The sequence below is a fragment of the Diadema setosum genome, chromosome 20, assembly GCF_964275005.1.
Source record: "Diadema setosum chromosome 20, eeDiaSeto1, whole genome shotgun sequence".
In the NCBI taxonomy this organism is placed as follows: domain Eukaryota; kingdom Metazoa; phylum Echinodermata; class Echinoidea; order Diadematoida; family Diadematidae; genus Diadema; species Diadema setosum.
Genome location: NC_092704.1, coordinates 28,049,487 through 28,065,107, shown reverse-complemented (window position 1 = coordinate 28,065,107; position 15,621 = coordinate 28,049,487). Strand labels below are relative to the sequence as shown.

The 15,621-nt window shown below is 41.3% G+C and overlaps 1 protein-coding gene across 1 annotated transcript in view; it reads left to right on the top strand.

Moving 5' to 3' along the window:
• Positions 1-15,621, top strand: part of LOC140243740 (E3 ubiquitin-protein ligase HECW2-like) — a 161,455-nt gene that overhangs the window by 138,403 nt on the left and 7,431 nt on the right. Inside the window, exons 10-21 of the mRNA XM_072323405.1 lie at positions 3,917-4,045; positions 4,697-4,850; positions 5,856-5,935; positions 9,607-9,725; positions 10,467-10,652; positions 11,476-11,637; positions 12,284-12,398; positions 12,678-12,774; positions 13,851-13,934; positions 14,165-14,289; positions 14,815-14,935; positions 15,328-15,441. Of these exons, the coding sequence (XP_072179506.1) occupies positions 3,917-4,045; positions 4,697-4,850; positions 5,856-5,935; positions 9,607-9,725; positions 10,467-10,652; positions 11,476-11,637; positions 12,284-12,398; positions 12,678-12,774; positions 13,851-13,934; positions 14,165-14,289; positions 14,815-14,935; positions 15,328-15,441 (1,486 nt within the window). The remainder of the gene's footprint in view (positions 1-3,916; positions 4,046-4,696; positions 4,851-5,855; positions 5,936-9,606; positions 9,726-10,466; positions 10,653-11,475; positions 11,638-12,283; positions 12,399-12,677; positions 12,775-13,850; positions 13,935-14,164; positions 14,290-14,814; positions 14,936-15,327; positions 15,442-15,621) is intronic.

The following is a 15,621-nucleotide window of genomic DNA, read 5'->3' as shown; positions in this document are numbered from 1 at the left end:
TGAGGATGGCAGTTGTACTGGTAGTGGTTGAAATAATAAGTGGCAGTTGCTGTTATAGTCGCATGGTAGGGATATTCATGATGGAAACATGGGAATTGGGGTGAGGTTAGAAGTGGTTGGTTGAGCATTTTGTGACATATGGTAGTAGAACCTCGCAATTTTTAATGTGGTAGCATTTCTGGTGATAATGCATATTTGGTGGAAAAAAGATGACAAGCGTTTTGGTGTTAGTAGCAGAGAAGCTGATAACTTTATAGCCCATAGATGATGATGATAGTGAAGATGGTGTTGTCAAGGATGGACATTGTAAAATCTATGACAGTGGTCACTGGGAACAGTAGGGAAGAGTTGTACACTGTAAATAACTTCAGAGGTGTAATAGTAGGATGTATGGGAATGGCCATGTTTATAGTCTATTATCTTTTGTTGGAATACATGAATAGATAGAAAGCATTCAAACCAATCAAGTTTTAAGCTTTTAGCACAAATGCCAACTGTTACTTTCTTACAGTATTTTGTTTTGGTTTTTTTTTTTTTGGCCAAAAATACTTTAGATTTCGTGGAAAATAGTGTTTTTTGAGAATCCATAATTGTATTCCCACACAATACGTCTCCTGCAAATTGCCTCCTGCAAATTGCAGGAAAGGTAAAAATGCCTGTTTTTCCACCAAAAGTATTGCTTTTTCAGCCCTCAAAATACTGCGGTGCGGTTTGAAAGGTCACCATCCGTGTCAAGTAGTTTCCAAAACTTTCACAGTCTGTATGCTTTGTTTGTTGTGTGTTTTTTTTCCCCTTATGTGTTCACTGGAATGTTTGTGGATATGTGAAGTAGTTGCTTCCCCTGTATAAAGAGTATGTCATGAACTTTATCTTTCCTAAACTCATTCCACTACATTCATGACACGAATGTACAAAATAATACAGCTGTTAACGTTGGTCACACGTGTAAACGCAACTGCTTTAAAAAGCCACTTACTCAGCAGTAAAAGACAGTATAACACATTGAGACAGCTGTACAAACATCAACATGTGCTAAAATAAACATTCACTTTGTTTCCATTATCCTTAAAATGAAGACCACCCCCCCCCCCCAATAAAAGGAGAAAAACAACAATGAGGACAAAAAAAAAACTAACTTCCACAAGAAAGAGAATGAAACTGGAGCAGAAGAAGACGTTAGCTTCCAGATCAAGGCAATCGGGGTACTTCCCAGCCTCCTAATGGCATTCCAATGCCTGTCGATTAAGGATATCCTACTTACAACAATGTCGAAATATCCTGTTAGCAACCCAAATTGCTCATGGCATGATACTGCTGGGGCTATTTCTGTTCCCGTTTACAAGACATTACGGCTGTAATCAAATTCTCCTGGTCGAGGGGCATTGGGCATCGAGGCATTATTTCAACCTCGATCGGCGCCCCCAAATTCCAGAGAGAGAGGGGGAGAAAGAGGGATGAATGGCAAATGACAGTTCGGCTGTTGTCAATTGCAGTAAACGTGCGCTGTGTATCGTACGCACTCTTCCCCCTGTGCGTAACATGACTGTTGTGAGCCTCTTGTATTGTTGTTACTTTTTACCCCCAGTGTTTCCTTAATTTCCATTCGCTGAACTTGTGAACTGCAAAGATTGTGTGTGTGTGTGTGTGTGTGTGTGTGTGTTGGGGGGGGGGGGGGTCCAGATCAGGTTTTCGTGATATTATGATTTCTTGGAGATTTGAGCCACAGCCCCCTGCCATGTCCTTCAGGAAAAACTTTTGATGTTACAGTTTTGAGCGTACATCAATAAAGTCAAGTATTTTATTCACAAAATTTAACCAGTTGAGGACGAGTCCCCGAGTATACTCGGGCAAGTGTCTATGGGAAATGCGTGTTGTAGCAAAATCAGTCCATTCTCAACAGGTTAACATTGCCTTTTTTGGGGGGAGGGGATTTGCATATTTTTGTAAAGATTTCCGCCTTGAATTTTGAAGTCCTTCTTGCAGTCAAAATCTCCTCTGCTCATAAAAACGTCATCAATTTTAAACTTAAAGAAGAACAGTCCCAATAAAAAGTGCAGTAGTATGTCTGACCATTGAAGAGAAATACACAAATGTGTTGTTAGCAAGGTGTAACATACATGTAGAAAACAGAATCAAAACCATTACATACTAGATTCCAAAAACTACAAGGGAAAAAATGAAAACAGCACCACTTGTAGAGCTCTTTTTAGCAAGTGAGCATGTATATGTATTGATAGAGAATGAATGAGTTAGATTACAGCTGTTTGTATTCATGGTATAGCCTACAGGCAGTTGTCATAAGGAAGAAAAAATTGTTTTACATGCATATATCAGCATTTAAAGTCACATTGTGCAGCAACTGTTTATACCTCCCTCTCTCCCTCTCTCCCTCTTTCTTTCTCTTTCTCTCCCTCTTACACACAAAAAGTGCATTTCCCCATAAGCTGCAGCCAGCGTGCTCCCATCCGTTTTCTGTTTTTCTCATTTACCTGTTTCGGGGGGTCGGTTCCGGGCAGTCCTCCTTTTGCAGGTGTTGTTATCAGACTTAACCCGATCTGACTCGGCAGGCAAACATTTCTGGCTATTGTCAGGCAGGGCAGGACAATGCCCCCTGTGCCAAGATGATAAGGATGATGAGGATGATGACGATGATGACGATGATGATACTGATGTTTGATGATGATGGTGATGATGGTGGTGATGATGATGATGATATGAATTTCCCTTTTTCAAGGAACCTTTATTAACCCTATTCTAACTGGGGGGGGGGGGGTCAAATTGACCCCCCCCTCGACATTTCGCGCCACCATTCCGCAACGCGCAAAGATTTTGCCGCGGCGTTTTGTGACTTTTTTCATTGAAGTCTCCCGCATATTTTGAGACCAAATTTGCGACGTCCGGGTACACCGTTCTGAAGTTACGCAATGTTTTGCATATGCATGTCAACCCAAAAACAGCTCAAATTCATGATTTTGTGTGCAAATCCAATGCAAATTGTGTTTTTTTGTTTAATTGATATGAATTGGATTATTTCAACTTTTAACCATTGAAATTAATCAATTCTATTGTAGATCAGCTTGGAAAAGTGCCTGCAACAAATTTTGGCAAAAAAACAATAAAAAACAAAAGGTCGAAAAAACAATAAAATACATAAGAAATTAACAAAACAATACAAAACAAAAGAAACTGACTTTGATTGCGCTATTTTTTTATAAGAAAATTGTTTGATATGTCTTGAGGAACTCTGACACAAAAATTTAGCAATCCTTCAATCTTTTTAATGGAGTTATAGGTGAAAATATGATTTCATGCGTTAATTTGCATAATTAATTTATTAAAAAATATAAAATCAAACTTTTTCTATTGTATGACCATATAATCTTGTAGTTGACATCCGGCTCTATGTACAGGCAAAATTTTGCGGCGATCGCGCGATCGGCGGCCGAGATCTGAAGGGGGGGTCAAATTGACCCCCCCCAGTAAAAACTTGGTCTCAAATAGCCCAGTTAGAATAGGGTTAAAGCCCAAATATAAATTATGATTGAGTGAAAGAACTGGCAACATGTAATACATTTGTATCAGAACACAGCAGTGATAGTTCTAAGAAAATCTGACAATTGATAAAAAAGGTATGAATTTTTGAAGTTTTGGTGTCATCGTTGCTTGACAAGAAGATTACCACAGTTCATGATGTCCTTATAGACACTTGTAAAGAAGATATAAGAATTCCACAAAATTTCAATTTTCATGAAAAGTGAAACATTCCATTGACTTGTTACTGACATAAGGGCCAATACGTTCAGAGTTATAGTTCCCTTTCTTTTCAAGAGAGATTTAATTGTCACAGTGTTTGCAATGTCATGTGGAGGATAATCTCAAAATATTAAAATGTTTTTCTCCTATCTGCGGTTGGCAGTCACGATTCCAGGATCAACGTCGGAGAGTTCTAGCAGCGACACCCCTACCACGCCCGTACTCACACCCGGCCACCGCGCCACCTACCAAAGATACGAGCTACCAGCGGACGAGGATCCCCTACCTGAAAGTGAGCAAAAAAAAAAAAAAAAGAAAAAAAAAAGATAGGCATGTGGCTGATAAGACCATATATTGGTCACTCCCAAACTAGGCCTTTTAGTTTTTACATGAAGGAGATGTTTCTGCAATGCTTCTAGAGTACAACATCATATGGAGGAAAGCAGTGATGCGTGTTTATTGAATAGATAGGGGGGAAAAAATTTGTCAAAATTTGGGTAAAAGTACTCCCAGGGTGTTGAATGATACAAAGTTCTTCTCAGAACATGAAGTTGCATTGATTTGTCCAAAATTTATTTGAGCGGACTTTCTTCCCTGGATTTTTGAAATATTTTGTTGAAGTCCAGTGAACAGACATTTGGTATGATTTACAATGCAAAGTAAAGCACTACTGTTCATACTCCCTAGTTCAGTTTTGTACAGAAATGTTGGGCAATCCAAGGGGGTGCTTTTACAAAGAAAACACAGAATTTGAAGACAAATTTTGAGATCTATAGAGGATGTTCGAGTGCACATAAACGCATTTGTATGTTACAAAAGATGTAATATGAGATAGTACACCTTTAAGAGGTGTTGGAAATCTCGACTAGAAATGTACTGTGTTTTCCCTTCCCCCTAATTCCCATTTTGCCGATCTCTCTCATGTAACCCTTACCCCCTGAAGATTGGGAGGCCAGGATAGACCAGTACGGGCGCGTGTTCTACATCGACCACCACAGCAGGGCCACCACGTGGACCAAGCCCGGCCGCAACCAGACCGGGAGACACCCGCGGGACACCCGCGCCTCGGAGCAGAGTCGGCAGCAGCTGGACAGAAGGTGAGGGAAAGTCAGAGTTTTTATAAATTTGAGAGGTCGCCAGCAACTCAGTAGTGGCGCGACATTTGCTCCTGTGACAATTGCTGCAGTCTTATCTCCTCTCCAAGGACTTAGGGTTAGGGATGTGAACGGGTTTTAGGTTTAGTTTGATGTGAGGGTTAGGATTAGGGCTAGGGTTGTGTTTGTGGGTCAAATTAGTGTTTGGCTTAGCGTGCAGATATTTCATAGGAGCATTTGACGTAGGAGCAGATGTTTTGGAACCACCTCGATGAAATTGATAGTCCCTTAAGATTACTTGCTTCTCTGAAAAAAAAAATATGGACACATGCCAGTTTTTCTTGGCCAGCTGCAGGTTGTTTCATTTTGTGCATCAGAATTGGCTTAACCAACCAGTGAAAAAAAAAAAACCCAAATGATGTTAAAGGAAATTATGAAAAGTGCAAGGTAATATAATTATAATTTTTTTTTTTTTAGCTGTATTGGAATCTTTGCAGTTTCTTCAGGATAAGAGGTAAATGCATTGCGTGATTAAAGATGGAACATGCTTTCATTCCTGTACTGGAACGGCGGGGGATCTTTTGTGTAAATCCTATATCAGGCTTGAAGTATTCTTGCTGAAAAACACTTGAACTGTTTACTCAAGAATCCATTGCAAAGGTGCAGATCCTGTGTGATTTCACGTGAATTTTTTTGTGATTTTTTTCGTGAATAGTGAATTCAGGTGTGTAAGGGCAAAAATATATCCGTGTAGTGTAGCAAGAGTGTTGCCAAAGTTTTGATATGGGTAGATGAACAGAGCATGTACCCCCATTCTTACAGGAATTTTTTTTTTACAGTCTTAGATGCTGAAGTACTGTCTTTATTTTGTGGTGGCATCCATTGAAAGTGATTGGTGATAAGATGTTTGATGTGGGAATGCATGTATTGTTCATTTCTAAACAAGCCTTTCATCTTCGTTGTTTGCCATTTCTCACCTGACCTCTCTTGTCCACCGTCATCCTGTAGATACCAGAGCATCCGGAGGACGCTACAGAGCGACGACAGCGACGGTAGGAGAAATAGCGCCGACGGTCCCTCGGCATCGAGTGAGTCAAATTTGCACCTTTGTCAGTTTACTCCTCTCCATTTCTCGGCCTATCAGATTTTAACCCCCAATCTTTTTTCAGCTGAAAAAGAAGTGAAAGGATAAAAAGCCCCATTCCCTTCTAATTGCTTTTCTTTTAATCTCATTATTTCTTGACAAAAAAAAACCCACCAAAAACAAATCAGAGTCTCTTTCCTCTTGACAGATGAAGATTTAATCTAAATGAGTTTCAGAACTAGACCTTGGACGTTAAGTCGTCATCAGGATATTTCCCCAGATGCATTGCCCTGTGTCCTCTTTCAATTTCAATTCAATTCAATTATACTTTATTTCCATCCAACAAAAAATATAATACATAATACTTTTGATGAGCACATTCATTTCTTGTGAATTGAGCAGTGGCCTCACATTTAGCTTCTGTCAAAGTGTGAGTGGAGCCACATGTATAGGCAGAGACGACTTCTGCCAAACTCCACCTGGAATTTTGGGGGGCAGGAGAGATGATTAATTATCCAACATGACCCTGTATGCACTCTTGCCTACTGAATTACATAATAGAGCACATCCTCGAACAAGTGATAAGTTGGGCACACAGGGCCTCTACACTGTGATTGAGAAACGTACTTGATACTGGCACTTCACTTTTTCACGCTCGCTCGAGGTCTCTGCCTTGAAATGGCCCGGTTGAAAATCTGCCCGTCTATCTTGTTTTGGTAGAAAGGAAACACAATCTGCCACGACCAGGGATAATGTTTCCCCTCGATTCAAAACACGGACTGCTATTCAGTGTTCTCGGACTGTAAAAATAGGAACAGAAAGTATTTTGTGGGGCTGGATTTGGCCAGTGCCCCCTAAAAGTTTAAACATGCAGTGGGCAAAGTCCAACTTATGTGTTTATAAATTTCGATCAGAATGTAAGGGTAGACTTTTTGACAACAGTAAGATTTGGTTCTTCATATGAACATTACTCTGCAAAACATTTTGACATCTGATGCAAGTGATGCGTGATCAATCTTCAGCTATATGACACCTGCGAACATGTGTGAGTGTGGCAATACACGTGATGGAGACTTGGTACCATGGATAATGATACCTTCCATCCTTGCACTGCTTCTGTTAACATTGTACTTTAACTGATGTTTGAATTTCTGTATGTTTTGTGTTGTGTGACACCTTTTCCAAAGTCAGACCGCTCAAACATGTCTCTGCAATTAGAATCTTCACCATCAAGAGCGATGTGACGACAGAAATGGAAGTTAAGAACCTGCAGACTTCATCTTACTTGACAAAACACACAAAGATTACCAGTCATCTTTGTGGTAATTTCCCTGTTACCAGCATCATTTACAATGAAAAGATAGTGTTGCCCCTAAATCCATGCGAGACCAAGGCCTTGTCGCAGAAAAGTTCAGATTAAACTTAAGTCAGGAAATCAAACACAGATGAAGTCTCTGAATACTCAATGCTGATTGGCTGATATTGGACGCATGTTTGAATTTCTGACTTTGTTTGATTGCATCTTTTTATGTCATAGGGTCCAGAAAAAAAAAAGTGGGGGGGGAGAGTAAACTGATTCCCCCCCCCAACACACACACACACACACACACACACACACTCAGAAATGCAAAATAGAGAAGCTTGCGTCACTATGCCGATTATGTCATGCCGTGACTGCCCTGTGTATTTGTGGAACATGCCATGGGCTCCCTCCTAGAACATTCCCCCTCCCCTATCCTGCTCTTGTCTACGTGACACAAGGCACAGATGGTGGAAGCATGTGTGTGTTTGTGTGTGTGTGTGTGTGTGTGTATGTGTGTGTGAGTGTGTGCGCCTACATCCTCTTGGTTGTGGTTTCTGCCGATCCTATCCTTTTGTTGTCGTTGTTTGGGGGTTTCCTTTTTCTTTACCCTCTATCTTAAGTGACAAACAAGCATCAGTATTATGACTTCGCTCATACCTCAGAAGTATTGGTTAGCTGAAACCAAACGCCACAGCTAGAAATAGATAGCAAAGGGGGGGGGGGTAAAGGGGAGGGGTAACGGAGGAGGAGGAGGAGGGAGGAGAAAGAGAGGGGGAAGAGAGGGGTAGGGGAAGAAAGAATTTTTTTCACTTATTGGTATGAGGAGCACACCAGAGGAATCAGATTGATTTGATACAATTTCAAATTAATGTTTTCTGCAGTGACCATCTTCAGTGATACCAAGATCAAAGAGTAGCTAAGCTTGAGATTGTGTGATATGTCAATGCTGCTCCTAAGAAGCAAAGGAATGGCATGGGGAGGTTGTGCGAGTTTGGTATGCCCCCTTCCCCCCCCCCCATGTTAATTATTGTTGGAGATGGTACAAAGGAGCTTTACCATTTCTAAGTTGTAAATGGAGATTTTAAAAAAATGTATCAAAATGATAAAAGAAGTATTGTGCCAAAGCAATGTTTTTTGGTAGATTGAGATCATTTGTGTGTGTGTGTGTGTGTGTGTATTTGTTTGTTGTTGTTGTTGTTTTTTTTTTTGGGGGGGGGGGGGCTATGGGTTGCAAGGCATGAGAAAAAGTTTGTCAGGCATGTGAGGGTGAGAAAGACCCAAGAGGTGTTAGACTCGGTAGGCCTGCACCTTTATGGCGATTGAAAGATCATGAGTGACGTAGTGTGCAATGTGTACGTTTGTGTGTGCTTGTGTATGTGTGTCTGTATGTTTGTGCTCTGTGTTGTCAAAGTGGGTCAGATCAGCCAAACAACACTGGAGTCCATTGTCACAGAATATCAACACTGTTTATAGGCGGAGAGAAGGGAAGAGAGTGAGGGAGAGAGAGAAAGGCCAGGGCAATTACACAGAACAGTTGGTATGGACAGGAAGTGGGTTAGTTGGAACACATGTTTTGGAGGCAGAGATAGATAGATACAGAGAGAGCGGGAGAGAGAGATCAGATATATATACATTCACCTGACGATCCCATCCCTGGGAGCTCAGTGGGGGGAAAAGCCATTGTCTTCACCGAGAACTGGCATCGAAATATGATGAGCACAACAGCGGCGTGCCCCTGTCCGACCCACACCGGTGATGGTGGTGTCACCGCTGTGTGGCTGCCTGGCTGAACGGCGTATAAATAGGCAGCTGAGAGGATCCGCGGACGGCAGACGATGGATGTGTGATTCACAGTGCAGACAGCTCTGGCTGGCTCTCACCCTCTCTATATATCTCCCTATATCTCTCTCTCTAGCACAGATGTACACTGACTGTCAGGTGTATATAGTAGCAGCTGATACTGATGTGCTGTGCATTATAGCCTGTAGGGATACTGTGTTGCACATGGTACCGTGTGTAGACATTCCCAAGGATTGAAGCCAGTTTTCGTGGTGGTGATCTAAACCTGTTCGTTCGGATAATACAGTGGATTATATTATATATAACTGCAAGGGTTTTCGCCTTCTCGGATCGACTTCTTCCTCTATGAATTTCTGGGGTCTGTCACAGCCGGCCACCATGGTGTATTCTAGCCTTTACTTTGTCTACCGGGGCCAAGGTGAGTGCACCCAAGTTATAACCACACCCACGGTCCTACCCCCCTCCCGATCCCCTCCCCTCCTATCACACCCCAGTGCTGCTGGATAGTGTTTATAGAGCAAGTTTCACTAAGACTGGAACCCCATCTCTTGCCCCCCTTTCTCTACATGCAGGTTCCTCCGAGAGCATTCCGCACATACAGAACCCGAGGAACCACCAGTCTCTCATGGAGTCGCCGGCGGTCATGTTCATCACGCGGCCGGACTTCTTCACCTTCCTACACTCCAATCCGGTAAGCATCGTTGAAATGTTGCCGCGTACCGTGGACGTATGACAGGCAGTTTCTTGTGGTTTGACTGTTGTGCTTTGCTTCACAATATCTGTAATTCACATGTGAAGCATTTCAGCATGATTTTCAGTCGTCTAATGTTCACAGCATATACCAGTATTTCCTTCAATATTAATATTTTCACTTTTCATCACTCTCCTTTGGACACAAACTAGGCAAAGTGCAGTACATTATTTACAGACTAACTCAAATACCTCTTCAGTTCTTAAACTTACAGATCCATATTATCTTGCATTGTTTCAGTATATATGGCCCATTGTTCCTCCTATGTAAATATACTTGTTCATGGATATATATAATTTGTCTGTCTGTTCATCCCTCTATCCTGGTTGTTTGTGGTCATTCTTTCTTGTCAATTCTTCTACTCTCCCATCATTTAATGCTTTATTTTTTTTCCTCCACCTTCACCTCAGAGGATGTCATGAAAAACAGCACTGTGCATAATAAAACATAAGGGTATATGCATCAAATGCTTTTGCAAAATCAAATGTGAAATCGTCAAAGTGTCGGGCATGATATTACAGTTTGCAAGATATAGTCCAGTATGTGCATTCATACATACAATGTGTATATGCTGTACATATGGGCACATCATAAAGCATCCAAGTATAGGCAGGTTTGCTTGTTAAGAGGCTGCAGACCAAATGTTGACAATTTTTTTGCCACTTGATGACAACTCCACAGGACGCCAAAAACAACTTCCAGAAGAACTCGTCGGTGAAGCACATGGTGAACAGGATACGGCGCGACCCCAACAAGTTTGCCGACTACCAGCACAACCGCGACCTGGTGGCGCTCCTGAACACTTTCGCCGACAGCACGGCCGAGCTTCCACGAGGATGGGAGACGAAGAAGGACAAATCTGGAAAGGTTAGAAAAAAAGAAAAATGTCTTCTTATCATTTTCACCATCCACAGTAGTCTTAGTAGTAGCAGTAGTTGAAGTAGAAGGAGTAGAAGTAGTAGTTGTAGTAGTAGCAAAGATCCTACACTCCAAAAGATGATCAACTCTCCTGATTTTACACGGCCGCTGGTGAAACGAAAGTGGCTGCCGCCCGCTAGCGTTGAGTGGGTATAGATCGAACAAGTGTTAGCCTTTTGCAAAGGCAGCTCGCAATAATTTGTGGATGTGCACAGTCTCAGCGAGTGTGTAGCGACCTGTGAATGGAGCTGAGCGAGCTGTGTGCGAGTCTACCGCTTGTATCCTGGTAGTCATATTCTGAAATTGATGTCAGATTTTAAACCGTTTTGTTTTTCATGTAGTATGTTACTACACGTATGATAGTTTTTATTAACCTATTTTCTATAAATGCCAGATATCCTACAGACAGGGCTGTCTTTGTCTTCATTTCACTTTTTGAAATCCATTTTCTAACAAAATCAATACTTGTACATCTCTCATCCGGCTTTCATATGGTTCCTGTATTGAGTGATTTTGCCCAGATTAGTTACAAGGGTGTATGTAATATTGAACACTTGGATTCCTGAAAATGTTGAAATACCAAACTCACAAAATTTGTGTGTGGTGACTGTCTCAGGCTTTTGTGGTGATAGATCACACACATATTCGTGCATATGTATGAGTAAAGTTATGCATAATGTATATGTAACTCATGCATATTCAAATTCAAAATGCATTTGCACTCAACAGATTTATCAAGGTGTTTCTTTCTCTCCAAACACGCTCCATGCAGGACTTCTTCATCGACCACAACAATCGCAGCACAAGCTTCATCGATCCGCGTCTTCCAGTCAACATGGTGGACACGTCGGGAGCCATGCTGGCGCCCCCTAGGGGCAGGATCAGGAGCAGGAGCGAGGGCGAGGACGAGCTGCAGAACAGCACATACGCCATCGTGAGTTTGATTTCTTTTATGTAAAACAAGCAAACGAACAAAGTGATCATCTCATGAATGACATAGCTGGCAGGCATCTTGAGCCAGCACAAATGATATTGGCATTGGGTCAACAAAAGTTTGACCCTTAGATGACTGCCCAAGTTGCCATAATTATGGAGGGGGCATATAAAATGTAAACTTCTTGTAATCACTGGTACTCCTTTGATATGATATATGAGTCAAACATATTTGATTTCTTCTATATGCCCCCCCCCCCATTATGTTGCCACTTCATATCATTTGTGTGATGAGACATGCACCCACCTTTGCAGACTTTTTGCTGTAAGTTGTAGCAGTTTCACTTTGCCAAGAGGAAATCAAATTATGTTGTCAGGATCTCGTGGTATTGCTGTTTGGATTCAAATTCTTCCTATCAAATATTTCTCTCGTAGTCGTCATTATTATCATCGTAGTCAATACCATCATCATCATCATCATCCTAACTTAAACACTCCTCCTCCTTATCATCATCATCATCATCATCATCATCATCATCATCATCATCGTCATCATCATCATATCATCATCATCAGCAGCATCATCATCATCATTATTATCATCATCTTTTTTGATTATCCAATGTTTTGTATGTTCCTCTTCACAGCAAGCAGCGCACAACTCGAGAAGCAGCAGCCGACAGAGTGGACCTCCGCCTGTCGTGCCCAGACCCGTCGAAACCCTACGCGGTGGTTCCTCAAGATCCGAAGAGGTTCCGATGGGTAAGTGCCGGCCCCTCTCTTGGATGTCTCTTTAATGATAACAAATTTCTCAGTGAGCGATAGTGAACTACATGTATGAACATAGAGAGCAGTAAATGCCTTTAGTAAAGATTGCTAGTAAGAGAAATTCATTTCAAGTCACGCGCAGAAGTATAAAGGAAAATCACATTATTTTACCTGTCAGGTTATGACTTTAACATTTTAAAGCTGTAACATCAATAACTTTTAATTTATGCACTTAGGCTCATAGTCATGTCCATGTGCTCTTTGTATCACCAGCGTACAACGAAAAAGTCGTGGCTTTCCTGAGGCAGCCTAACATCATGGACATCCTCATCGAGCGGCAACCTGCGCTAGGGAACAATCAGAAGCTCAAGTGAGTCCAAAACCCCCGTCCGTCTGTCCGTCAAACAAGCCATGAATCACATCCGGAGTCATCCATTTATTCATTTCCTTCAAGAAGTCTTTTTTTTTTTTTTACTACTTCTTGATAATGCGACTCGCTCCTTTCAGAATGCCGATTTCCGATTCTGGCGTTGTTGCGGTCTGCTGACTGTACAGCCCGTGTTGTGCTGTAGCTCATTGAGTACTCCTTCCGCAAGGATTTTAAAAGTTTGGTCAGAAATAGGCACTTGTGGCAAATTTCCTGGGATGCTTCAATTATCTAGGCCACTGAAGAGGAAATCGTACCCACATGTGTCACCCTCATTTGCGAATTAATGCTGGTATATCTTAGAAAGTGAGCCTGTTGTGGGCTATACACTGCTGTAAAGTTAGTAGCTGGTATGATCAATAATTTTCCCTATTTTTATTCATTTTCCTTTCTCTCCCTCTCGCTTTCTTGCTTGGTGGAGGGAGGGGGGGGGGGATTGTCAATAATTTGGGTGAAGAAGGCTTAGCGATGCACTACATATTCTTTCTTGGGTATGTACATCCAGTATGTGGCCCTGAAAAGGGTCTACCCACAACATTCTGAAATATTTCTGTTGTTATTGGCAAGCATGTCAAGCATGTTCTTGCCATTTTCAAGATAATTTGTAATTAGAGGAAAATCTATTTCATATATCCTCAGGAAGGATCAAAGGAGCTTTGGGTATAAATAATTTCAAATGAAGGGTACTGCGTTAGATCAAAATGTTCGCATTTCTGTATTTGACCTGCAATATTACAAAGTTAGAAATAAGTTCTTTCTAATTTGTATATTGTACATATCAGTTTAATGTTGAAATGTATATATGTCCTTGAAATACAGGAATTAACAACAGCGGATTATGTATATCTAATTTTGTTTTTCTTGTAGAGAAAGGTTAGTAAAATGCAGATAACATTCAAATCAAAACTTCTCGGATATCTCTAGCAGTATGATTACCAGCTAATCATATATACATTTTTTTTTTTAATTCTGCCCTGATGTGTGGTTAATGATCTTGGAAATTTTTTGTCACATTGCAGAGACAAGTTGATCCAGATCAGAACAGATGGAATAGAGGCACTGGAGAACCTTTCTAATGACATGGAGCTGATCATGCTTCTTAGGTAAGATCACTGCCTCAAATGCTTACAGTTTGTTATTCCTGAGGTTTTGTCATTCTTAAGGTTTGTTATTCTGAAGGTTTGTTATTCTGCAGGTTTGTTAATCTGAAAACAAAATGAGGTTCATAATTCCAAAATGTGCTTCTTGTCCTGTAAAATGAATGTTCTGCTTCCCAGGGCTCGAAGCTCTATCCTGCATGATTTGTTTCTCTGTCCTGATTCTCTTCCCTCAGTCTGTTTGAGGAGAACATCATGAGCTACATGCCAAACATGCAGCAGGGCGGAGCGCTGAGGTCAACGTTAGCCCAGGCCATGTCACCGCAGAACTCGCCGCAGCATTCCCCGCACTCATCGCCGGGTAAGTACTCACACAGATTCTAATGTGTTTGACTGCACTTCTGAAGGATGCGGATACATTCTGCAGGGGATGAAATATTTTTGAGAAACTTTATATCAAAGAAGTTTGTTTATCTTCATAAATTTCTGTTGAGCTTGGACTTTGTGAAAAGTGCAAGGGTTGTCTGTCTTTTAGGTATATGAAGTAATGTCTTGGTATGGAACTCATTATACATACTGTGTATGTACAGTATATGCCAAAAGGAAATTCAATTATGGTGTTCGAGTCTCCTAGCATTATTGTGTAGATTTTAAGTTTTCCTATCAAATATATGTTACTCTGATTAAATAAGACTGTATGATGATTATGATGATGATGATGATAATGATGATGGTGATGATAGCGATGACAATGATGTTGTGGTGATGATGATGATAGTCGTCGTCATCATTACAATGATGACAGTAATCACATTCCTATCATCATATACATTGAATCATCATCATCATTATTTCAAATATTGCTTTCATTCTCAATTCGCCGCAGTGGTGGGAAGAGCAAATGCAAGAGCGCCGGCACCTTACAGGCGAGACTTTGACGCCAAGCTGAGAAACTTCTACAGAAAGCTGGAGGCCAAGGGGTTCGGCCAGGGACCAACCAAACTGAAGTAAGCATGCGCTTTTTCTTTGACTCGGTGGACATTGACATCATATACCTCGCTTTATTGGGCATTTAACTAGCTCTTTGCATTGTATCATTCTAGATGCTAAATAAATGATGATGATGATGATGATATCGTGTGTTAGTAGAGCACTGAATCCAGGCTGTGATCCAGATCACTACCAGAATTAAATCATCTGTTCCTTGTGTCATCATCACCTCTCCCAATAAATTTCATCCAAATCCATTTATTTACAACTGTTTGATTATTTTGCAAACGGACAGACAAACATGCAGACAGAGAAAAACAAACCAATGCCGGCAAAAACATGACCTCCTTGGCAGAATCAATTAATGATTATATTCTCTTCTCCTCCTCCTCCTCCTCCTGTCATCCAGGCTGACCATCAGAAGAGACCACCTACTAGAGGATGCCTTCGGAAAGATCATGGCTATCAACAAGAAGGACATCCAGAAGTGCAAGCTCTTCATCTGCTTTGCAGGCGAGGAAGGGTGAGTTCCTATTCCCCTTACCCTAACCCCCCACCCCATCCCAAACCCCCAAGGGGGCCATTGATTGCACTCATCTACCGGTAGGATATTCAATCCTTCAGAGAAAAGTTAGAGCCATGGAATCCATTGTAGCTTGCTCATAAGCATTTAAGATCTTCCGTTTTAATAGTAAAGCACACA